A 24648-nucleotide genomic window follows, 5' to 3' on the forward strand; every position below is an offset into this window, starting at 1 on the left:
GTAATGCATATTGGAAATCATAATCCCAACTATACATATAAAATGATGGCATCTAAATTAGCTGTTACCACTCAAGAAAGTTCTTGACATCATTGTCAATAGTTCTCTGAAAACATCCACTCAGTGTGCAGCAGCAGTCAAAAAGCAAACAGAATTCTGGGAATAATTAAGAAGGGGATAGATAATAGGACAGAAAAATATCATGTTGCCTCTGTATAAATCCATGGTATGCCCACATCTTGAATACTGTGTGCAGATGTGGTCACCCCAATCTCAAAAAAAGATATGGGAATTGGAAAAGGTTCAGAAAAGGGCAAGAAATTATCAGGGGTATGGAACAGCTTCCATATGAGGCAAGATTAATAAGACTGGGACTTTTCAGCTTGGAAGAGAGATTGCTAAGGAGAGATATGACTGAGGTCTATAAAATCATGACTGGTATACAGAAAGTAGATAAGGAAGTGCTGTTTACTATTTCTCATAACAGAAGAACTAGGAGTCACCAAATGAAGTTAATAGGCAGCAGGTTTAAATCAAATAAAAGGAAGTATTTCTTCACACAATGCAAAAATCCACCTGTGGAACTCCTTGCCAGAGGCTGTTGTGAAGGCCAAGACTATAACAGGGTTCAAAAAAAGAACTAGATAAATTCATGGAGGATAGGTCCATTAATGGATATTAGCCAGGACGGGCAGGAATGGTGTCCCTTGCCTCTGTTTGCCAGAGGCTGGGAATGAGTGACAGGGGATGGATCACTTGATTACCTGTTCTGTTCATTCCCTCTGGGGCACCTGGCACTGGTCACTGTCAGAAGACAGGATAGTGGGCTAGATGAATCCTTTGTCTGACCCAGTAGAGCCATTCTTATGTTCTAATGCTACTGAATAAAAACTTGAAACTAATACTGCTCTGTAGCCCTGGTACACCACATGGAATACATCATACAGAAATCTCCTCTTCAAAGGTTAGGGAAGCTTACAAAAAATAAAAGTGAGGAAAAATACAAAAGAGGACCACAAAAGAGGACCAAAAATGATACAAGGATGGGCCAGTTCAAGAAGACACATCAAGAAATATGAAACATAAGAAAGCATCTAGAAAAAAATTGAGAGAACTATAATCCATCTATTTAAACTATCTGCAGGTATTTATAAAGGGGATCATTCACAAACCCATAAGAAGTTAAGAAATGGCCTAAAGTTATCTTATGGAAAGAAAATTTTAGGTTCCATATTAGGTAGCATTAACACATAGAACAATTGGTTAGTACGCCAGACAGTATTTGCAGTGGCTAGCTAAGACATCAGTAGGAATGAGGCAGTGATTAGTTCTTCAAAATGCAAGTAGTGAATTTACATGACTATAGGTTTTTCTGAACCTACTATTCAGAATCCTGTTAAAAATTGCCAGCCAGTCTTAGCTTTCAGAAGAAGTTAGTCTAGTCTGATAGCACTAAACAATCTACAGGTGTAGAATAGCAATTTCATAGGATCTGTTTTGACCACTTCCCAATTATAAAAATAACCAAGACAATATTTGTGATAATTTATTATTGCACTTGTAAGCATATAAACTGCATTACCAGATGTTTTGAGCAAGTAAAATTGAGGCTTTTAACTTCAGGAAATATTCCAGTAGTTCATGGTTTAGGATTTTCAGAATGTTACTAAAAAGGAAATAAGAAAATGTTGCTAGAAAATATTGCTATTAAGAAAAGGCTAATAGAATAGAAAGTGTATTTCCATATTAAGGCCTCCTTTCAGCAAAGCACTTCAGCACTTGCTTAAGTTTTATCATGTCTATTGGCCCCTAAATGTACAAGCTGACTATTTGGGTTAGAGGGTGTAGATTCTCACCAGAAAGCAACCAACTAAAAATGTGCTCAGCTGTTTAAACACAATGGATAAAAGTTTTCCTCTCAGTTTGTACCAGTTCAACTCTACTGATTTTGCAAAAGGCACTATCTTAAAGTGGTTAGAAAGATTCTGCACCATAACAATTTTATTACCTTTATCATCAATGAAATATGAATCGCTGAACCAAAATGCAGTTTGCTGTTAACTATACCTTAAGTGTTCCAATGAGATGATATCCCCATCATCTCTGATTTAATACTGATTTTAGGCTCCCCTGCATAACTAATGAGCTTTTATAAATCTTCACCTGAAAAAGAAAACCCCACTATAAATTAAAATTCCACTATATTGACAACAGCTCCACTTCATATATCTGAAAATTTTATTTAACAGCCACAACCGTTCAGAATAGTTACATCATGGCTTTGAAATATGATTGCCCACAGCTATGCAGTCCACTGAAATACTACAAAACAGGGAATAGAAAAAAAACTGGAGAGTAGAGGAGCTTTGTTCGCTAAACTGAGCTGGTTTGTAGCAAGCTCCAACCCAGTATGGAGACAATGTCCTCATGCTTTCTCGTAGATTCTCTTACACTTGCAACCATTCATGTCGCATTCCTGGAAAACAAACAAAGAAATTAATTCAGTAGTGTATGAAAACTGCTGGCCTAGCCAGGGGTCCAGGCCCCTCTGGGGGGCCACAAGCAAGTTTCAGGGGGTCCACCAAAATAAACCAGAGAGCAGGTCTAGCATTAGTTCACTGGGGCCCAGGGCAGAAAGCAGAATCCCAAGTCCTGCTGCCCAGGGCTGAAGCCAAAGCCTGGACAACTTAGCTTCACAGGGCTCCCTGTGGCGTAGGGCCCTGGGCTATTGTCCTGCTTGCAACTCCCTAAGGCCTTTTAATCTACTGAAAACCAGTTGTGGCACAGGTGAGCCATGGAATTTTTATAGTAGGTTGGGGGGCCTCAGAAAGAAGACTGTTGAGAACCCCTGATATAGGCTAAATCACTGAACACAGGGATGCAGATGGCAGTTTAAAATAGATGAGTCTTTTAAAAGTTAGATTCCTGCTATAGTCTAAGTAGTCAATGATCAGAAGTAGGAATGCACTCACCACCACCAGTTTCCCATCCTCTATCTTCCGTGTTATTGTGGTCTCCTTGCCATCCCACTGCTGGAGCTGAGTCAGTGTGTTACCATTTAAGTTGACAGTAGTCTGCAAAGAAAAGCAGGACTTAAATATTGTCCTCAGTTTCTTGAAGTGGAGGTGATACTCCCACACTCTACTCCAAGGCTCTACTGAAGTCAATAGGAGTTTTGCCACTGACTTCAGTAGGGCCAGGATTTCACTTGATTTCTCATGGCTCCTGTTCTTCTTCCATTACTTTGCTCTTGTAAAGTCACTGCTTTGGCACATTTATACATGAAACATGACTTCAACAGCATGCACAATTTAAGTGAACAAGACCTGCTGAGTGTGCCAAGTTAGTCTCCTCAGACATGTGCTTTGGCTTTTTGGATCGTCTACATTTGACTGTAGCACTTGGCACACGTGTTGCCAGTGCACGGTGAGGGATGGGAGGGTCTTGGCAAGTGGTCAGCATTCACACAAGGAGATAATTGGAATGAGAGAATCCTATGAAGAGGGAATAATCTCTTCACCCTCCACCTCCTCCCAGTCAAGTTGGAAGCTACTTGAACTCTTGTAAAGACAGGGAATATGGAGTCTGAGTCACATTTAATTTACTCCCTATATAGGTTATTCCACTTGTTATGCAAATTGTGAGATTGCATCACCAGATTAGTTATAGGGCCATATCCTGCTCCCATTAAAAATCAAAAGGCTTTTTTGACATTGAAGTTAATGAAAGTGAAGTTTGGCCTTTGGTATTTTTAACATGGGTCTGGAGGGCTGCCAGTTTTATCATCCCAAGGTGTGTCACTGCAAATGATTAACCAAACATATCAGGCTTTATTTGGTTTCAGTATTTTACCATTTGTAGACTGTTAGTCCATAAAAATTGATGGATTTCAATGGGGCTTGTGATGACAGAGGTACCCACCCACCAACAGAGCAGGGTACTACTCAACATGAGAGAGTGGGGGGAAACTGGGTCCCTAAATAGAATTTATATCTGTAACCCAGCCACTCCAGTGGACTGGTGTATTCAATGGAAAAAACCTCTTGTACTAACCTGAACTTTCCTGCCGTCTAATGTATTTTCCTCACATTTCTCACCCAGCTTGAAGCTGAGCTGTGAAGATTTAAGGGTGCTTTCTGTTTTTATGGTGATTGTATCTCCATTCTTGATGATGTATACATCTGGTTTGGCTATGCCCCCCATTTTCCTCAGGGCTGAATTCACACCTGCAGAGCAAGAGCAACAGTGTATCAGAGGGGACAGTTAAACACTAAGCCCACATAGAGGATCCCTTTTAATTATCCAGGGCAAGGAAGGAGAAGTTCATTTTGCAGACTCATTCATCCTGAATACTCCTGAGATCTAAATTGAATCTCTTTCTCCCCCTATAGGACCTGCAGGTCTCCTGAAAAGCAGTATCTCTGTTCATACAAATGAATGTGGAAGGTGGAAAAGGGGAAATAAGCTGTAAAGTAGTGTTACAAGAAGATTGTGTTCAAATTTAAGTGAACTGTGTTTAAAAAGTTCTCCAGCTGACTTTTCAAACTATAAAATTAATCCACTTTCATATTTACATTTAAATTAATATTATATAGATTTCTTCTAACTTACTTATGGAACACCCAGCTGTCACTCTAGACGTGTGTAAAATAATAAAATGCACATTTTCAGACCAATGTAAAAAGTATTAAATCCCCCCAAACTAGAAGACTCCCCTCTGCAGAAAAAAGCTTAAGGGAAAAAATATGAGCTTTGGAGCATGACTTGAAATTCAACAAAGTAGGACTTTAGGACACTATTAAAGGAAGCACTTGAGGTCGCTTCATCAAAGCGCCTCGCCTCCAGCCCCCTCTTGATTAATCCAGTGAGTGCTTTACCCAACTCAACAGGTTTCAGGCTTTGGGGTTACTCAGGACTTTCCCCATGCAGGGCTTGATACAGCAGCTATTAATCAGCCATTTACATTGCAGCCAACAATAAACTGGAAGCCAATGCAGAGCTCCAGGGTGAAATTCTTTCTGCAATAAGTGTCACTAAGTCAGTCAGAAGCTGCATTCTGTAGTAGCTGTAGTTTGAATAGTCTTCAAGTGCCCTCATATACAGCACAGTGCAGCATTCCAAAATGAAGCTGATAAGGGCATACATTACTGTGGTGAGATCTGCATCCAGAACAGAAGGGCCTGGATCCACAAAGGCATTACAATGCTCAGTATTACAACATGCTACAATCCACAAAGCCTGAGTTAGGCACCTAGGCAACAATGGATGGGGAGAGACAGGTGCCTTCAAATGCAATCCACAAAAGCCAGCATGCTAGGCAGGCAGCTACCTAAGCTAGCCATTGGGAGATGCCCAAGAGAGGCTTGTGTACTAAGCCCCTCCTGGCTCATCGAGATAGGTGCTTAAGTCGAGGCTGTAGGGAAGTAGCTATCTTTGCTTAGCAATAGTGATCCATGAACGGGAAGCCGATGCCTAGAGTCAGGTGGCTCCAGTACCTAAACTGTTTCTTGCAGGAATGGGTTAGGTGCCTGCCTTGCTGTGCACAAAAGAGCTGGAGGAGGAGCCCACTTAATAGCTTTAGCTCAGTAGTTAGAGTACTTGCCTGGGAAGTGGGATATACAGGTTAAATTCCCCACTCTGCCAGAAGCGGGGGAAGAAAGGACTGGAACAGGGGCTGCCCACTCTCCTGTTGAAGCTGCTCCACTGTGGCAAAATAATGAAAGAGTGATTGGAGCAAGGGAACTGGCCTGGGCTATCCCACATGGGTACTCTAACCACTGGACTACAGAATTATTCTGTCTCTGGCCCAATGACTATATAAATATTTATACTCAGTGAAACCTCATTTGGGGGGGGTGGAGGGGAGGAAGCAGCACAGAGAGAGACACACACAGACACTCTGCAGCATAGGCGCCGACTTCTACTGGCACCAGTGGGTGCTTGACCCCCCTCTGCCCTCAACCCCACCCCAACTCCTTCCCCAAATCCCCACCCCCACTCCTCCCCCCTGGAGCTTGCTACAGCTGTTTGGTGGCAGCAAGCGCTGGGAGCTAGGCAGAGGAGTGGGGATGCGGTGCGTTGAGAGGAGGAGGTGGAGGCGAGGTGGGGCAGGGAGCTTGGCTGCCAGTGGGTGCAAAGCACCCACTAATTTTTCCCTGTGGGTGCTCCAGCTCCGAAGCTGCCATGGAGTCAGCGCCTATGCTCTGTAGTCTAGTGATTAGGGCTCCCATCAGGAAGGCAGAAAAGCCAGGCAATCTTGAGACCCAATCATGACACAGGTGGAAGTGGAAATACCATTGAAGAACCAACTCTGTAATGTTAAGATTGTAGGTGGGGTCTGAAAATGTGAAACTGTGGCTTGTTGACAGACATGTAACTGCTCTGAAGGTAATATTTAGAACTGATCATCTGGACAGGAACAGTAGAAGGAGCTCTGTTAAGTGCTAACAATTCCTTGCAGACTATATTTAGAGCCATTCACTCTTTCAAAACTATATTCCTAGCAAAATCTGCATTCAATCTTGCAAATTATTCAGATTTTAAATTCTAAATTCACATGGAGCCTAAATATGCCTATAACTTAAATATGCTTTTAAAAAGTGTTGATAAACATGTTAAGGGTGGTGATAAAAAAAAATAAGTCAGAATTCAGGCTGATACCTCTTTTCACACTTGTTTTCTGGGGGCGAATGGGTGGGGAAGAGAGATGGACATGAGCTAAGGACCTAGTGTGTTCACTTTAACTTTAAAATTTTCCAAGTGTGTGGTTGACTTGTACCACAAACAAGAGTTATATTTTGTACTTCACAGAGACTGTCTTTGCAAGGTCTGATTTTAAGATCTTGATTTAGATTTTTTTTTGGAAACAAACATTGCCTGTCCCCACTCTTGTTTAATGTCATAAGCTGCATAGCAGGAAGTTGTATTGCTTTGCTATGAATGTTTACAATATCATAAGCTGCACTATCTTGTTATGAGGCAATTAACAATTAAACAGTTTATCATTTTTTAAAAAGTTTTTTGAATTCTTTATGATTTAGGGTAGGATTTTCAAAAGTGCCTATAGGAGTTTTTTGAAAAAACCTTACCTTAACTCTTAATTTTGCTGTCTCTGGCTTGCAGTACAGTCTTCTGTCACAGTACAGCAAGTGGCTTGGCAAGGAACAATCACACCACATTGTGCTGCAGTAAGGCCATTAAACTGTTGTAGCCAAATGTACATTTTCCCCCCAGGCTATCTGCATAGCCAGTCCCCCTGTTCCAATTACTCTTTCATTATTTATCCACAGGGGAAGAGCTTCAATGAGGGCACCTCATATCGGAATATCCCATAACTCATCTTGAAAACATGACCCCAAAAGATTCAAAACCCATTAGGGAAATTAGAAGGACCCCAACAGTTTTTTAATTCAATCTCAGAATTGGGAGGAGGGGGGCTCCCTTGAGATTTTTGAACAGTTGAGATTGGCAATTAACTTAAACTGGGAGGAAATTTTCAAGGAAGAAAATACTTGGGCTAGAAAGTGAACTAACTGTTAAGGAATACAGATACATTTTACATCTAGCAATAGAAAGTCTCTTCGATGGCATTTTGTATCCCAGTAGCAGCTGCATTGGTATAACCCCTTCTGATAATCTACTATCAGACAAATTCAGGTGAGAGCATTACAGTGCAAATTTAATAGAAATTAGGAAGAAGCTGATAATTGTGTGTTATAGTTGGGGATTTCCTACTCCATTCTCTTCTCATGCTATCATTTACCCACCTGCACTTAACACTAAAGACTGTCATTTAGCTGAAAGCCTGCCTGCACATACACAGGTTTCCAATCTATTATTGGAATGTTAACATAAGGAACTGTGATTCTAGTCAGTTTCAATACAGTGTGCTCTGATTTTGCAGATTTAATGCACAACACAAAAACTCCTCTCAAACCAGATAATATGCAAGCTACTTTGTTTATAACAATAACAAATTCAAGGTGTATATACCACTGAGTCCCAATCGGCTCTCACTTCCACTGATGTAAGTCTGGAGAAATTCCAGTGAGTTATTTCAGTGGAACTGAGAGCAAATTATGGTCCAGGGGCTTAGACATTCAGCAAACCACGAGGTTACAAATGCCTCACAGCAGATGCTTTGTTTAGACAATGAATGCCTAGATGTATTGGTGCTCCCCATCTCAGGTACAGTATAATAAAGACTAACATGCACACATGTTCATTTTCTTTGTTGGATAGATTTTGTTTTCTGTTCTTCTCCTCTTTCCCTAACCCCAGGGCAGGACCAAAACCAGTCCACGAGGTCCCCTCCCCAGGAGGGTGTGCTCTGCCCAGCATCAGCTTAGCCGGCAGGGGAGAGAGGCTCTTGCTATTCAAGCCATTGCTCCAGGTCGCAGGGCTGCTTTTATGTTGCCGCCCTGGGAATTGTCTCCTTTCACTTTAGTTAGCAATCGAGTCCTAGGCGGCTCCTAGCACCAGGCACTGAGACGCCCCCGCAGACCTTGGACAGAGCATCTGAAGACGCCAGGCACAGAGCTTTAGAGCCCAGACGAACTAGCAGAGTGGAGCGAGCGCCGGGGGCCCAAAGAAGGGGCACCTTAAATCTTAGGTCCTTACCCTCCCCCCACCCACCCATCTCCAGGATCATACAGACAACACTAATAAATTACACATAGGTACACAAGAGAGCGCGTTTTCTTCTTCTTCCAGCGGGCAGCAACAATGGGATTTAGGGAGCCAGTCATCGAAATCAGAGGCCACCAAACCTCATTTCTTCCCCCAAACTTAATAGCCAGGGAGGTCCTGAATGAAAAGTCCTCGCTGCCCAGAGTGGCTGGCGGGCGGAGAGAAGGGACGGGACATTCCTTTATTTTCTATCCAGGAGCAGAAGTAGCGAGCCCCAGCACCTAGCCCGCCGGCCACCTCCACCTTCCCCTCCCTCAGGCGGGGATCGAGGATATTAATCCCGCGCGGTCTCTCTGCCCCGCCAAGGCTTCCTTACCTAATTCCTTCATGTACTCATCAAAGCCTTCGGTGAGGACGAGGGTCCACTTGCCTACAAAATCCTCGATGCCCATGGTGCCGGCTCGCCAGGAGGTGTCCCGCAGGCGGTGGAGGCTGGAGGACGCTGTAGGCTGCGGAGCGGGGACGGAGGGGCCTTTATCCAGACGCCGCGGAACATGCGCTGCCGGGGAGAACCAATGGGGACCGGCAACGTCAGGGATGCCGACTCCCGGCCCTCGCCCGCTTTGCTCATCAGCCCCCGGGACAGCAGAGTGGGGTGGGGTTCACGCCGCCGCCGCTGCCGCCGCCTGCCCCGTCAGCGCCTGCAAGCAGAGACTTGCTGCCGGCCGGCCGGCCGGCGGGCGGGCGGGCGCGGGGAGACGAGCTGGCATCGCTGCCGCCTTGCCAAAGGACAGTGCTCCGGCTACTGGAGCCCGAAGGACGAGTGCACCTGCTCCGAGGTTTCCAGCGCAGCTCCCCCGGCCCCCCGAGCATCTGCAGCCCGAAAAGGGTCACACCGGGGAAAAGGTAACGCTACAGCCACCTGCATCCTGCCAGTTTGGGTTACCAAGCCCCCAAAGTGTCCCACGATCACTATAGTGAACAAGTGCCGCGCGCACACACACACACACACACACACACACAAACGCACACAGGCGTCCAGGCCCTGGGGCCTACTGCAGCACCAGTGCCGCAAAAACCCCTGATCCAGCACCTGCGTCCTGCTGGATCCAGCCAGATCTTGGCCCTAAGACTCCAGATCGTAGTGACTAACTAAACACGTCTAGCTGCACCTGGACCGTCCTGCATTCTGGCAAAGGAATGCCACAAAAATGCAGAATCTAGCGCATGGATCCTACTAGAGCCACCCAGTTTTGGCTCACATTCCAAGGCCTGAAAAAAGAACAAGTGTAGCTGCTCTTACTGCACCAGAAAATCCAGCACAAACTGATGCAAAACCTGGATCTTGCACCTGGATCCATGGAGCTTTGCAATTTCTGGTTCTGACCACCAAACTGTATGATTTGTTATTAATCATTTTTTATGGTAGTGCCTGAAGATCAGCCAAGAATGGGTTGTGCTAGGCACTGTACAGATACAGAATAGTAGACAGTCCCTGCCCAAAAGAGCTTACAATCTACATCTAAATAGAAAACAAGGATAGCCATTCCTACTACACTGGAAAAATTGAACTCCTCATTCATCCCAGCCTAATAACACTGGAAAAATGCACTTCTGATACCTGGGCCTTGCCAATTTTTAATGACAATACTCCCAAATTCTACTAAATAGACAAAACATAGCAGCTATTAGCTACCCACCACAAAAACATGTATCTGGCACCTCGACACTACTGAATCAAGCTAGTTTTTTGTTCCCAAAATTCTACCAGCTAAGTAGAGGAGTGCAACTGTTCCAGTTCCACTAAAAACTGCAGATCCCAAATGCATCCCTACTCAAAAGCACCCCAAAGATATATGCAAGTTCTGGAGTGGCTGGATCATACCACCTTTTTGGCCCCATGCTATCAAAACAGACAACACATGGTGTCACTCCTACTTGACCGGAAAAATCCATGCTCCAGCAAATCTCAAGATGCACCAGGGTCGGAGTGTTTGGGTGCAGTAGAAGCAGCTACGCTTGTTTTCTATTAATGCCATGGAATTTAAAGTTGAGGATCAAAAATTGAATGAATATAGCAAGATCCCTGTACTGGTTCTGGGTTTTTGCACCAGGATACCTCAGGGTTCTGAAGTGTTTTGGTGCAGTTGGAGCAACTGGTCTTGTTCTCTCTTTAGGCATTAGAATTTGCTACAAAGCTAATCCATGAAGCTAGCTGGAAAATTTTGAAATTCCAAATTATTCATTGAAAAAAGGGACATATTTTTCACCAAAAAATCATCCCATTTTTTTGACCAGTTCTTGTAATCAACCAGGTTTTTTTTTTTTTTTTTTTTTTTTTAAAAAGAACCTGTACAAATCCAGTTGTTCAATCCCATTTGGGGGGAGGGATAGCTCGGTGGTTTGAGCATTGGCCTGCTAAATCCAGGGTTGTGAGTTCAATCCTTGAGGGGGCCATTTAGGGTTTTGGGGCAAAAATTGGGGATTGGTCCTGCTTTGAGCAGGGGGTTGGACTAGATGACCTCCTGAAGTCCCTTGCAGTCCTGATATTCTATGATAAACCAAACAAGCAGTACAATATTCCCTTCCTGGTGGCACTGGGTTGTCAGTTACTGCTCTATATGTCCTTAATCTTCAGTAACTCTATTTTTAAGAATATGTGAATAATGTCTACTCATAAGAAAGCAAGTCACATTATTTTCTTGTCATTAAATAGCTAACTTTAAACATAAACACTTCAGTTTCCTTCCTCTTCGATTTTTCTTGCTTGCGCAAGTGGATCTGAGTGGGTTTTAAATTAGCCTGATGTTTGCTATCTATTTCATGTCACAGCAGCTACTGTGCTGTCACTCTGGTAGTCTTGATTTCAAAAAGGATAAATTAAAAACCATCTGATTACAGATCAAACAGACCATCTGTTAGTCACAATCTTTAATGTATTGGGAAGCACTGAGTCTTCTTTCTTGTGACTGAGCACAAGACGGCAGGATACGCCTCCCTAGAAGCAGAAATCCTGCCTTTACTATACCATTGCAAAATATTAATTCCTGATCCAGGACTTCTGAAGTCCTGTCTGCAAAGGGTTTACGTGCTCATAGACTTCTGCTTCACCCCCTTGGCAATACAACAGGGGAATGGAAAACACTCTATTTCCATCTAGTGGTGAGACAATACTCCTTTACCTGAAATGTAGGTATACAGCTAGAGATCTAGTTACTCGTGTATCTATAGTGATGACAATTCTTGTAATTTTAGCATAAGTCTTATGATATTTGGTGTTTTTCTTAAAGTCCCAGCTCCAGGAGTCATGGGAATATGGGAGAATCTTAGCTTTCATTTTTAAAAAGTGTCTAGCCCCACTAGTTTGCAAAGAAAGCTTGAAAATCTAACCCAACTGTACCCTAAGGCATTAAGGACAAATACAAATTATCCCAATTTTTAAAGTAAATCAAATGCATTTTAAGATAGTCCTGTGATTTTTCAGGGGAAATGCTGTCTAATGATTTTTAAATATTTGGGATAGGCATTGTTAAATTGTATCTATATCTCCAATAGTCAAACTTAAAAAAAATTTCCTTGACATGGGAAATACTGCTGGAACTGGCGATAGCTCAGACAAGAGAAGATACTTTGTAATGTGACCAATGTAGATGTATCTTTCTGCACACACGTGCATTGCGCTGCAACATATTATTTATGTTTGATTACTTTACATAATGTTGATATTGGCCAAACATATCAAATATGGGTGAATGAATTTAGGCACCTAAATTCATATTTAGGCACCAAAATAAAAGTGGCTGCATTTTCAGAAATGCAGAGTTCTCATGGGCTCCCACTCAAATTTCTCTTCAGATTTCTCTCTATAAATCCTTATTCAAGTCTGAGTTCGGGTTGGCATCAAGTTCGGACTACCTTAGAAAGAATCCCTCTCTACTGGCCAGCTTCCTCTCCACTTCAGCCACAACCAAGGGGAAGGAAAATCTCTACGTTTACAGTGGAGCACAATGAGGCCAATCCATGTGCCAAGTGTTACAGTTCTAGTCTGGGTAGGATGAGCACTTTGAGAGTGTAATGGACCTGAAATTCTGGATGTGTCACTTGTCGATCAATATTGTCCAAGAGGAATAGAATAGAATCAAATTCAGTGCAAAGAAACTACATAGCCAAAATTAGAGACAACATTTTGACAGCTTGGGCACAGCCACAGAGGGATAGTACAGAAGCATGTTGACCCCAAATAGGCAGGTTCTGCTTGACTTGTGTACGGGTGGGGAGTAATTTTGTTGTTTATCACAGCAAGGTCAGAAGGTGGGGAAAGGATGCAAAGAGCTCTTCCCTCTACACAAGACACCTGTGTATGATTCAGAGAGATCATGGACTTTGACTGCAATAAGAGCTGGGAATCGGGGCCAGCTAGCATTACTGGCAGATGAAGTTTCTTCTAATGTGACCATAGTCTCACTTCCTGCATGCCAGCCAAGGGAGGAATTAACGTCTTTCAAAATTACAATAGATGCTGCTTGGGCAGGGCATCTCCTCTCCATCAGCAACATATTGCTGGCTTGTTATGCGAGGCATAATTCTGTCCCAGATGTTGCCTCATTAAGATGCCCATCTACTTAATGTGGGAGGAACCTGTATAAAGTGGCAATCTGATAGTGTTATGCGTGGGCTTTATTGGGCAAGAGAGAAGGACTTCCTTTCCCCTGATGTCTAGAGAAATGGCCAAACTCTTTCTATACCAGACTCCTTATAGATGTGCGGTGGGTCAGCACCTATTGAAGCCTTGAAAAATTGTCCAAAAATATTAACAGCACAAACAAAATCTACTCACCTGCCCTTTAGCAGTAAAAAAGCTAATAGCATTCTACTAGGCCATCGAAAAAAGTTACTCACTTCTCCTGCTCCGTGAGTAAGAAGAATTTTGCAAGGCTGACTGTTTCTATTTCATATTGTGTCTGGGTGGTACTCTCTTGCCAGCTATGTAGTCACTGAGCTAACAAGATGAAACATGCTGATGTTACACAGCTGATGTGGGGTAAGCCTTACTCAGTTCAAAAGTTATTACGATACTACATTGGCAACTGTGAAGCTATGTGTGACCCTTGACATTTGCATGTCAATACTCTCACTATCCTTTAGTTTACAGATATTTCAGTAGTGTCTGAGCTCTGGGAAGAAGCTGAAAGATTTGGGTGTGATTCTGACTGCAGTGGGTTTTATGTGTAAGTAGGGCCCTACCAAATTCATGGCTATGAAAAATGCATCACGGACCATGAAATCTGGTCTCCACTGTGAAATCTCCTTGTGTACTTTTACCCTATACTCTACAGATTTCACGGGGGAGACCAGCATTTTTCTCACATTAGGGGTCCCAACACAAAAAGGGGTCACAAGGTTACTGAAGGGGGGTCACGGTATTGCCACCCTTACTTCTGCACTGCCTTCAGAGCAGGCGCCCAGCTCTGAAGGCAGCTCCCCACCAGCAGCAGCACAGAAGTAAGCAATGCTGCAACCTCTCCCACAACCGTCTTTTGGGTCAGGACCCCTACAGTTAAAACGCCCTTAAATTTCAGATTTAAATGTCTGAAATCATGAAATGTATTAGATTTAAAATCCTATGACCGTGAAATTGACCAAAATGGAACGTGAATTGATAGGGTCCTATCTATAGGCAATCTGCTAATATTTAAGTCAAAACAAAGTTGCTCTAACCCCATGCCCAGCAAAGTCTCCCTGGTATCTGCAAACCACACTACGTGCTTTCTATCTCATCAACAATATCTGGGAATCAAAGCTTGGTGTCCCATTCTGCCCTTGGATGTGTGCACTATGTCTAGGCAGAGTTTTGCCCTTTGGTGGCAGGTTTCCCAAAGATTCATGTGGCAGAAGAATATACAAAATGATCCCCGGGACCTATATTTGCTGTATATACAGTTATAACATGTATTTGTATGCAACCTAAACAAATGACTTCTTAAGTGTTAACTTGGGGCTCATTTGAGTGATCAAAAATTATACCTCAAGGTTTGCATCTTTGGTCCACTGCTAGAGAAAATTTGGCTTTTTTTGTCCTGTTTTGGCTTTTTTGTCCTGTCAAGAATCTAGTCAGAAATTTCAAACTTTAAATTGTAAGGTGTAAAGTTAGGGATTGTAATCAATGCAATTTAAATTCCACCTTAGCACTAGTCATCAAAAGGTATGCATTCTCCTCCCCCCGCTGCCTCTCTCTTATGATAGGGGCCAGATTCTGCCCACATACAATGGCTCTGAATGCAATATGGCTGCACAAATGTAGGTGGGAGTATCGCTTGGCAAAACTGCCAAAATCAATGGTTGAGATTTTCAAAGCCAAATAGGGGATTTAACCTTGCAACATCCATTGAAACTAATGAAAGTTGTGTGAATAAATCCCCTAAGCAGTCAGTTTGGCAATCTCAACAGACACCTTTTCAAAAAAATTTAATGCATTTTAATATGATCATTTGATTAAACTTTTTTTCAGTAAGAAAGGCCTCTCTCCTGCAGTAGCTACACTCAGGCAAATTCCTGTACCCATGCAGAGTCCCTGTGATGTCTCTGAGACTCTGCATGGCCACCAGTGCAGATCTGATTGACTGATAGCAGCCCTTAGCCCAGAGGTGTAGTAGAAAACTGTAATTAGCCAACAGATTAATTTAAAAAGCACTCTATGTCACATTTTATGATATGGTCAAGGCTTGGTCAAAAGGCAGGTCCATTAATTATTCCAAGATCTTTCGTAAAAAATAAAAGTTATGCCTTCAAAATTATTCCCTGTTTATTTGGGAGGGGGATGTTATACAGTACTGGTAAATAGTGAGACCTTGCTGAGATAATCTCTATTCAGTTTCCTTGATAGAAACAGAATCAGATTCTAAAGTATTCGAAAGATGAAAAACTCAGTGGGCCTGATGCTGGGTGACCTCACCCAATATTAATGTCAATGGGAATTCACAGTCCGCAGCATCTCAAAGGCAGAGCTCAGCATCTTGCAGGACCGAACCCTAAGTGTTAAGTATTATTATCCCCTATTAGAAGTGCCACATTTTTCATTTTTTACTGAGCCCACAATTGTCAGTTTTTTCAGCACTCTGAAAAAGTCAGACTGTCATTTCCAACAGACATTGATGTGCTCCTAATTTAATGCATACCCCATTGTTAAGATAACATGTCCTACTTCCTAGGTGACCATATACTTTAGCCCCATCTTATGGTCATCTTCATATTAACTCAACCTTGAAACAAATAATGGATTGATTTATTTGCGTGTAAAATAAGGGGTTTTAAATAAAGGATCAGTGCACAGGTTCATCAAACGTAGGGTGACCAGATGTCCTGTTTTTAAAGGGACAGTCCTGTATTTAAGCCCTCCTGCAGGTGTCCCAACTTTTTCTTAAAAATGGACAAATTGTCCCTTATTTTTTTGCTTTCCCCCCCTCCCCCCAATCAGTGCCAGTGGGTCCTGCTGCTGGCCGGATCCCTGCTCACCAGCTGCCAGCCTACCAGCATTGAGTGGGGAGGTCCAGTGGCTGATGATGGGGGTGGGTGTGCAAGGCTGGTGGCGTGGTGAAGCTGCAGCATGCGGGCCCGTCATTCCCCCTGCTGGTCCATCAGCACAGCCCCCGCTGCATGCCGGCTCTCGGGCACCAGGGCCTTGCCCCCGTCCTGTTTCCAGCGGGCACTGGCTGCACACTGTGGCAGCTGACAGGTACAGGCAGGCACCAGGCGACGGCCGGTTGTGTGTTGCCTCTGCTGCCCACCCATCGGCCCTTTACATGCTCCCCCTGTTACTGTCCTCTCCCTGCTTTGCCCCACTGCTCCTCCATATCCCCTCCAGCGAGATACGTCCCACTCCCAAAATTGTGCAGAGAACCAGCCCCTGGTGTGGGCACTCAGCTCACCAGCAGCCTGGCCGGCAGGCTCCTTCCTTCCCCCACTGCCTCTGGCTGGGCTGGCACCTCAGGAAAGCCCAAGACCCTCCAGTCCGGGGCACTTAGCAGGAGGAGCCACACAGCCGCACCGCGCTGGCACAGGGAAACCTCTCCACCCCTCAGCTAAGCTCTGGAGGTGGGGAGGGGTGGAGGGATTTCCAGACTCTTCCCGCCCCAAACCTGCTGGCTTCACAGCAGCCCCCCGGGCAGCTGCTTAGCACCAGGATGGCTTTGACTTAAACCAGATTGATTTAAATCATGTTTGAAATCATTAGTCAGGAAGACTCGATTTAATCATGGATTTCTACATAAAAGTGCATTCTTGTTGGTTGTTATAACCTTAATACATATTCTTCACAGCTCAGAGATAGATGTAGGTTTCATTTTTAGAAGGTACACACTATACATTTTTAAGTGATATATTTTGAAAACTTTTCAGATTAGTTTTACAGCTATATCAGAAAATGAATGATTGTTTGGTTATTTCATTTACCAAAGGTAATTGAAGCAGATATTTCTGAAGTCATTGGGAGGTGAACTATCTCCAATTCAACAGGTTAATCATTAATATTTGGAGGATTTTCTTGACATGCTGTATTAGGAGGGAACATCACCATACAGACATTTAAATTGTTTTATTTAACTAAAACAACAACGTAATGTATTCTGGATTTTTTTCTTCAACAGCAAACATATAATATTTTAACAAAACAAGCATATGAATTTTTGAATTTAGTTAAACATTGAACTTTTTTAAAATCAGGTTTGTTTTTGTTAAAATTGTTTTTAACTAAAATAGTTAAATGAAATATTTTTTTAGAAAACCAAAAGTTAAATCGACTGTGTCAGCCAGGTCAACATGAGAAACTTAAAATATTGGCTTCTGCAGCTAACTCAGTCATCTTCACCTTTATTTTCCTGTTTGTTCATAATCTGGAAAAGAAAAACAAGCTTTCCTGCTTTTTCAGGTCCCAAACGATTTCTCAGTTAGGAATGAATTAGTTCAAAGAAAGAAAATATTCTTTCTACACTGGCAGAAGAAGCTACTGCTGTTAAAAGTGAAATTATTATCTTTTAAACTGTCTCCTCTCCTCTCCTGCTAATGGGCCATTCATTTATACTAATCAAAAGGCCCTTTTAACTGTCAGATCAGATATGGAAAATGTGTAACCAGTCTAATTACTCCTTTTACATTTTTACACTTATAACAACCATCAAAAAGAAATGTTCATTATAAATATCAAAATCTTAGCATCTAGTACAGATACTTTTACTAAATGAAAAGGAAGTTTATAAGCATCCATAGTTTGTCACAAACTTGAATAACTTATTTTATATTCTAAGGGATTGTCTACATATGGATGTGAGCTGTTTTGCCTGGGGCAGCCCTCAATGACAATGCAAAGGTCAGGGCAGGCTGCAAAAAGGAGAACAGATACTCCCAAAACTGGTGGTTAACACTAAGCCCTGGTCTACACTACGGGGTTAGGTTGAATTTAACTGCATTAGGTCGATTTAAAAATGACTGCGTCCACACAACCAACCCCTTTCTGTTGACCTAAAGGGCTCTTAAAATCGACTTCTGTACTCCTCCCCTATGAGGGGAGTAGCGCTAAAATCAACCTTGCTGGGTCGAATATGGGGTAGTGCGGATGCAAATCGATGGTATTGGCCTCCGGGAGCTATCCCAGAGTGCTCCATTGTGACTGCTCTTGACAGCACTTTGAACTCTGATGCACTAGCCAGGTACACAGGAAAAGCCCCGGGAACTTTTGAATTTAATTTCCTGTTTGGTCAGTGTGGCGAACTCAGCAGCCTAGGTGACCAGGCATTCCCCCCAGAATCACAAACGAGCTCCAGCATGGACTGAAAGGGAGACACTGGATCTGATAACTGTATGGGGAGAAGCATCTGTGCAGGCCAAACTCCAATCAAAAAGAAGAAATGGTAATATATATGCCAAAATCTCACAGGGCATGTTGGAGAGAGGCTACAAAAGGGACATACAGCAGTGCCACGTGAAAGTTAAGGAGATCAGGCAAGCCTACCAAAAGACAAAGGAGGCAAATGGTCACTCCAGGTCAGAGCTCCAAACATGCCGCTTCTATGATCAGCTGCATGGCATTCTGGGGTGGGGACCCTACCACTATCCCACCACTGTCCATGGACACCTGCAAGGGGGGAGTCTCACGCAACAGGGAGGAGGATTTTGTGGATGAGGAAGAGGAGGAGGAGAATGCACAGCAGGCAAGAGGTGAATCTGTTCTCCCCGGCAGCCAGGACCTTTTCGTCACCTTGGAGCCAATACCCCCCCAAGGTGGGATCCCTGACCCTGAAGCCAGAGAAGGCACCTCTAGTGAGTGCACATTTGTAACTGTGGTACAGGGTTTAAAAGCAATAGTGTTTAATGTTTGATTTGCCCTGAAGAATTGGAATGCATTCGTGGCCAGTACAGCTACTGGAAAAGTCTGTTCACATGTCTGGGGATGGAGCGGGAATCCTCCAGGGACATCTTCATGAAGCTCTCCTGGAGGTACTCTGAAAGCCTTTGCAGAAGGCTTCTGGGGAGGGCTGCCTTATTTTGTCCTCCACAGTAGGACACTTTACCATGCCAAGCCAGTAGCAAGTATTCCTGGATCATTGCAGCACAAAGCATGGCAGTGAATGGTCCTGGGTTTTGGTCGCATTCAAGCAACATTTGGTCTATATCTTTCTGTGTTAGCCTCAGTAAAGTGATATCATTCATCGTCACTTGGTTGAAATAGGGGAATTTTTGCAAGGGAACAGTAAGAACCCCATTCATGCTGGGCTGTTTGCACTTGGCTAAAAGGGATCATCCCAGAGAATAGCCACAGGGCACGGGGAGGGGAGAAGGGATCATCCCAGAGAATAGCCATGCAGAGGGCTGGGGGGAGGTGTGTGCTGCACATCCACCCAAAAACCGCAGCCCCTTCTTTTAAATGTGAAACCCAGCCCATTGCTTGCTCTGGGAAAGGAGGGCATTGCAGTTTGAAAACATTCCCACATGTTATGAAGGCATAAGGAGCCAACCACGCATACCAAAAGGCTTACCATGGCTGCCTGGAAACTGAATTCTGTTGCCCAACTGTGTGTGATGTGTCACCATACCGGCAGGCACTCAAGATAAAAGGCAAAATGCGACCTTGTACCTAAAGCACATGTGCTGTCTGCTGTGAATTGCTTGATTCACTGTGAAAGAGTCTACCTTTTGTTCTCAGAAATGTATCATCTTAAATTTTACTCCCCCTTTTTATCTCCCCAGGTGCAAATGTTTCTATGCTCCCCCTATCCATCTCCGTCCCTGAGGTTATCACAGATTAGAAGGCGAAAAAAATGCACTCACGATGACATGTTTTCTGAGCTCATGCAGTCCTCCTGCACTGATAGGGCACAGTTTAATGCATGGAGGCATTCAGTGGCAGAGGCCAGGAAAGAATTAAGTGAGCGCGAAGAGCGGAGGCAGGACGTGATGCTGAGGCGAATGGGGGAGCAAACGGACATGAGGAAGCGCCTGTTGGGGGAGCAAACGGACATGATGAAGCATCTGGTGGAGCTGCAGGAAAGCCAACGAGCACAGACACCCGCTGCATCCACTGTATAACTGCATGCCCTTCTCCCCAAGTTCCATATCCTCACCCAGACGCCCAAGAACATGGGGGGGGGGAGGCTCTGGGCACCCAGCCACTCCACTCCAGAGGATGGCCCAAGCAACAGAAGGCTGTCATTCAAACAGTTTGATTGTTTATTGTAGTCACACTAACAATGTGGCCTTGTCCTTCCCTCCTCCCCCACCCCACCCGGGCTACCTTGTCCGTTATCTCATTTTTTTTTAATTAATAAAGAAAGAATGCATGTTTTCAAAACAATAGTTACTTTATATCGAAGAGGGGAGCGTGGTTGGCATACAGGGAATTAAAATCAACAAAGGGGGTGGGTTTGCATCAAGGAGAAAAACACACAACTGTCACACTGTAGCCTGGCCAGTCATGAAACTGGTTTTCAAAGCCTCTCTGATGCGCAGCACGCCTAGCTGTGGTCTTCTAATTGCCCTGGCATCTGGCTGCTCAAAATCAGACGCCAGGCAATTCACCTCAACTTCCCACCCTGCCATAAATGTCTCCCTCTTACTCTCACAGATATTATGGATCACACAGCAAGCAGCAATAGCAATGAGAATGTTGGTTGCGCTGAGGTCTGACCTAGTCAGCAAACAGTGCCAGCGAGCTTTTAAATGTCCAAAGGCACATTCTACCACCATTCTGTATTTGCTCAGCCTATAGTTGAACTGCTCCTTACTACTGTCCAGGCTGCCTGTGTATGGCTTCATGAGCCATGGGAGCAAGGAGTAGGCTGGGTCCCTAAGGATAACTATTGGCATTTCAACATCCCCAACAGTAATTTTCTGGTCTGAGAAGTAAGTCCCTTCTTGCAGCTGCTTGAACAGCCCTGAGTTCCTAAATATGTGAGCGTCATGCACCTTTCCCAGCCATCCCACGTTGATGTTGGTGAAATGTCCCTTGTGATCCACCAGTGCTTGCAGCACCATTGAGAAGTACCCCTTGCGGTTTATGTACCAGTTGGCAAGGTAGTCCAGTGCCAGGATGGGGATATGCGTTCCATCTATCGCCCCACCAAAGTTAGGGAACCCCATTGCAGCAAAGTCATCCAGTCACTTTCCCAGAGTCACTACCCTTGATAACAGAATGTCAATGATTGCACTGGCTACTTGGATCACAGCAACCCCCACAGTTGGCTTGCCCACTCCAAATTGATTCCCGACTGACCGGTAGCAGTCAGGCGTTGCAAGCTTCCACAGGGCTATCACCACTCACTTATCAACTGTCAGGGCAGCTCTCATCTTGGTATTCCTGTGCTTCAGGGTGGGGGAAGGCAACTCACAGAGTTCCAGGAAAGCGGTCTTACGCATGCAAAAGTTTCGCAGCCACTGTGAATCATCCCATACCTGCAACACTATGCGGTCCCACCAGTCTGTGCTTGTTTGCCTGGCCCAGAATCGGCATTCTACTGTATCAATCAGCCCCACTGCCGCCATGATGTCCCAATTGCCACAGCCCGTGCTTTCAGGAACGTCTGTGTCCATGTCCTCATCAAAATCCTCCTTGATGCTAGCCACAGTAGTGAGGATGCACTCCACCGATTTAATGCGCTTAGTGGGACATACGCAATCGACTGTATAAAATTGATTTCTAAAAATCGACTTCTATAAAATCGACCTAATTTCTTAGTGTAGACATACCCTTTGTTAAACTCACCAACCCATCACAAACTGTGCTTTGGATCCCTCACACTGGCTCTCAAGAAGCTGAAAAAAGAAATCACACAGCCTCCTTTATTGCATTCCAGTTCTCTGGCTCCCAATCAGCATAAAGTGAGAAGTTATTTAAAAACTCTGCTCACTATACAAAATGTTCTTCTGACCCCAAAGGGTCAGCCACATTACCTGGTCAATATTAATTTGGATCTTACCCAAAATACCACGCTGCCAGTCAATCCTTTAGTATCTAAAACTAAAGGTTTATTATAAAGAAAAAAGAAAGAAGAAGAGAGATGTTAAATGGTAAAGCACTCAGGTACACACAGAGACTTCAAAGTCCATATATCAGGTTCTTCGCAGTATTGATGAGTTTGCTGGCTTGAAAGTCCCTCTGGAACAAATTCAAAGTTTGGATGGGTGATTCAGTCATTTGTTCAGAGCTTCATTTGTAAAAAAGTTACTCCAGAGGTAAGAAGCAGGAATGATGACAAAATGGAGATGATGCAGCTGCCTTTTATATCCTTTGCTATGCATATTGTCCCAAACACAAGCTGCACAGCACATGGAATGGAAAAGCTTTACAGTTCTGTCCATAGGCATGGCCCTACATATCTTACTGACACATCAGGTGTATTCCCTGGTTCCTTTCAATGGGTTCATTGTACAGATGATGACCCTTGATGGGCCATCAAACAGGCTAGGCAGTGCTGATACCAATCTGTCTGGGGGTGTCACCCAGAAATACAGCACAAGTTCGGAAATACAGATATACCATACATATCTATAACTCACAATACAAAGGTGATACAAACATATAAACAAGATTATCATACTTGGCAGAGCATAACATTTTCACAGATACTTTACATGGCATATCTAGCATGATTCATTGCAATTTTATAATACTGCTATTAATAATGATAATAGAAAGTGTCTCACAATTCCATACAGAGTCATAATGGAGTTATTCAGGAATAACTATTCCAGAATAGCTATTCCTGAGTAACTCCATGTGTGGACACCCTTATTGTGGAATCTGCTTTGGAAGTGGAGGTAAACCAGAAAAAGTTACTCTTACTCTGGAATAAATGTCTTTCCTCTGAGGACATATCTACACTACAAAGTTAAGTTGACACAAGGTACTTACGTCGACCTAACTATGGAGGTGTATACACTGCTATGCCCCTCCTGCCGCTTTAACTCACCTGTTATGCTGACCGAATAAAACCACCTTGATGAGAGGCATAGAGCTTAGGGCAATGTAATTAGAGCAACACAGTGTCAGTGTAGACACTCCATTGCTTACATCGCTCCCTGGCCCTAAGTGGACTTCAGGAGGTATCCCACAATGCCCACCGTTACCACTCTGGTCACCGTTTTGAACTCTACTGCCCTGCAACCAGGTACCCAGGTGAACGCCCCTCCCTGTTAAAGCCCCAGGAAGTTTTGAACTTGCTCTTCCTGTTTGCTCACATAGCAACTACCCAGCTGAGCATGCTGGCTCCGTGCAGCAAATGCGCTCCTGCCTGGAGTACATGGGAGGTGGTGGATCTCATGGGTCTGTGGGGAGAGGACACTGTACAGTCACAGCTCTGCTCTTGCTGCAGGAACTTGGTTGGGGAATGGAGGAGAAGGGCTATGATTGGGACAAGCAGCAGTGCCATGTAAAAATCAAAGAGCTGCGGCAGGCATACCAGAAGGCAAGGGAGGCAAATAGTCACTCTGGTGCAGAGCCACAGACATGCCACTTCTACAAGGAGGGGGCTGAGGTCAGGGTAATGGTGAAGGGTGGGAGGCTGGTTGGGGGAGCACTCACGGTGGAGGTCAAGGTGCTTAGCCTTAGGCTGTAGGAAAAGAGGGCATGGTTTTAAGGAAGAATGAAAAGAAACAGAATTAACACTTTCCCTGTACAAGTAAAAGCAGATACCACTGGCATTCACTTTTTCATATAGAGGTAAACTGCACAGGGTTAAAATACTGATGGAGGGTGAGAAATCGATACAATTTTTGTGTGCCTACTGTAGATTATTCATTAAAGAAAAGAGATTTACTTCTCTTGAGGAAGGTTTTTGTGTTAAAACAATACCCAGTTTTCAAAACATCTTTACTTTAGTAATCATGTTACGATAGAATAAATGGCAGTGTTACATGGCTTTGTACAGTGTTATTAAAAGTGAGTCAGTGTCACGCGGACAGGTAGTGTATTTCCATTACATTGCACATATTCAGTATTGGAATGAACTTTTATTATCTGGACAATATGACTTGAGTTTGTACCTCCACAGTGATCACAGATGCACAGTGGTATCCTCTGGACTCTCCCCTCTGTCAAAGGAAGGAAGGAGGTTGTCTCAAAAGCAGTCAGGTTTCAGAAAAAAATTGGACCAGTGCCTCCAATTTCAAGAATCTCTGTCTTTCCACTGCACCTATAGTTACTTTTGCTCTGATGTGCAATTTTGAATCTATTGTCTCAATTTTGAATTGGAGTGGTAGTACTGAAATGTATTTACAACAGATTTCATAAGAGCTAGTAGCTTCAGAGAAATCGTAAACAAAGGGTATAAAATCCTTTCCTCTTTGCATCAGTGCAGAAGTCCTGATATAAAGAGAAATCATTGTAGGGAAGCAGGGGGAGAGAATCACAAGGGAATCTCGTACACCTCATACTACAGCGAGCTGCTTGTGAGTTTCAGCGCTCTACAACAACTCATTAGATAGCAATGTAAATAATCTCTATCTGAAACAAACTCATATGTTTGAGATTTGTTT

The 24648-nt window shown here is 43.7% G+C and overlaps 1 protein-coding gene across 1 annotated transcript; it reads right to left on the reverse strand.

Moving 5' to 3' along the window:
• Positions 1 to 2425: 2425 nt before the first annotated feature.
• Positions 2426 to 9080, reverse strand: LOC144260344 (fatty acid-binding protein 5-like). The gene is made up of 4 exons (XM_077808947.1): positions 9005 to 9080; positions 4054 to 4226; positions 2973 to 3074; positions 2426 to 2476 (listed from the first exon to the last, which is right to left on the reverse strand). The coding sequence occupies exons 1-4, from the start codon at positions 9078 to 9080 to the stop codon at positions 2426 to 2428; spliced, it is 402 nt and encodes a 133-aa protein (XP_077665073.1).
• Positions 9081 to 24648: the final 15568 nt, after the last annotated feature.

This window comes from Eretmochelys imbricata, chromosome 2 (genome assembly GCF_965152235.1).
Source record: "Eretmochelys imbricata isolate rEreImb1 chromosome 2, rEreImb1.hap1, whole genome shotgun sequence".
NCBI lineage: Eukaryota > Metazoa > Chordata > Testudines > Cheloniidae > Eretmochelys > Eretmochelys imbricata.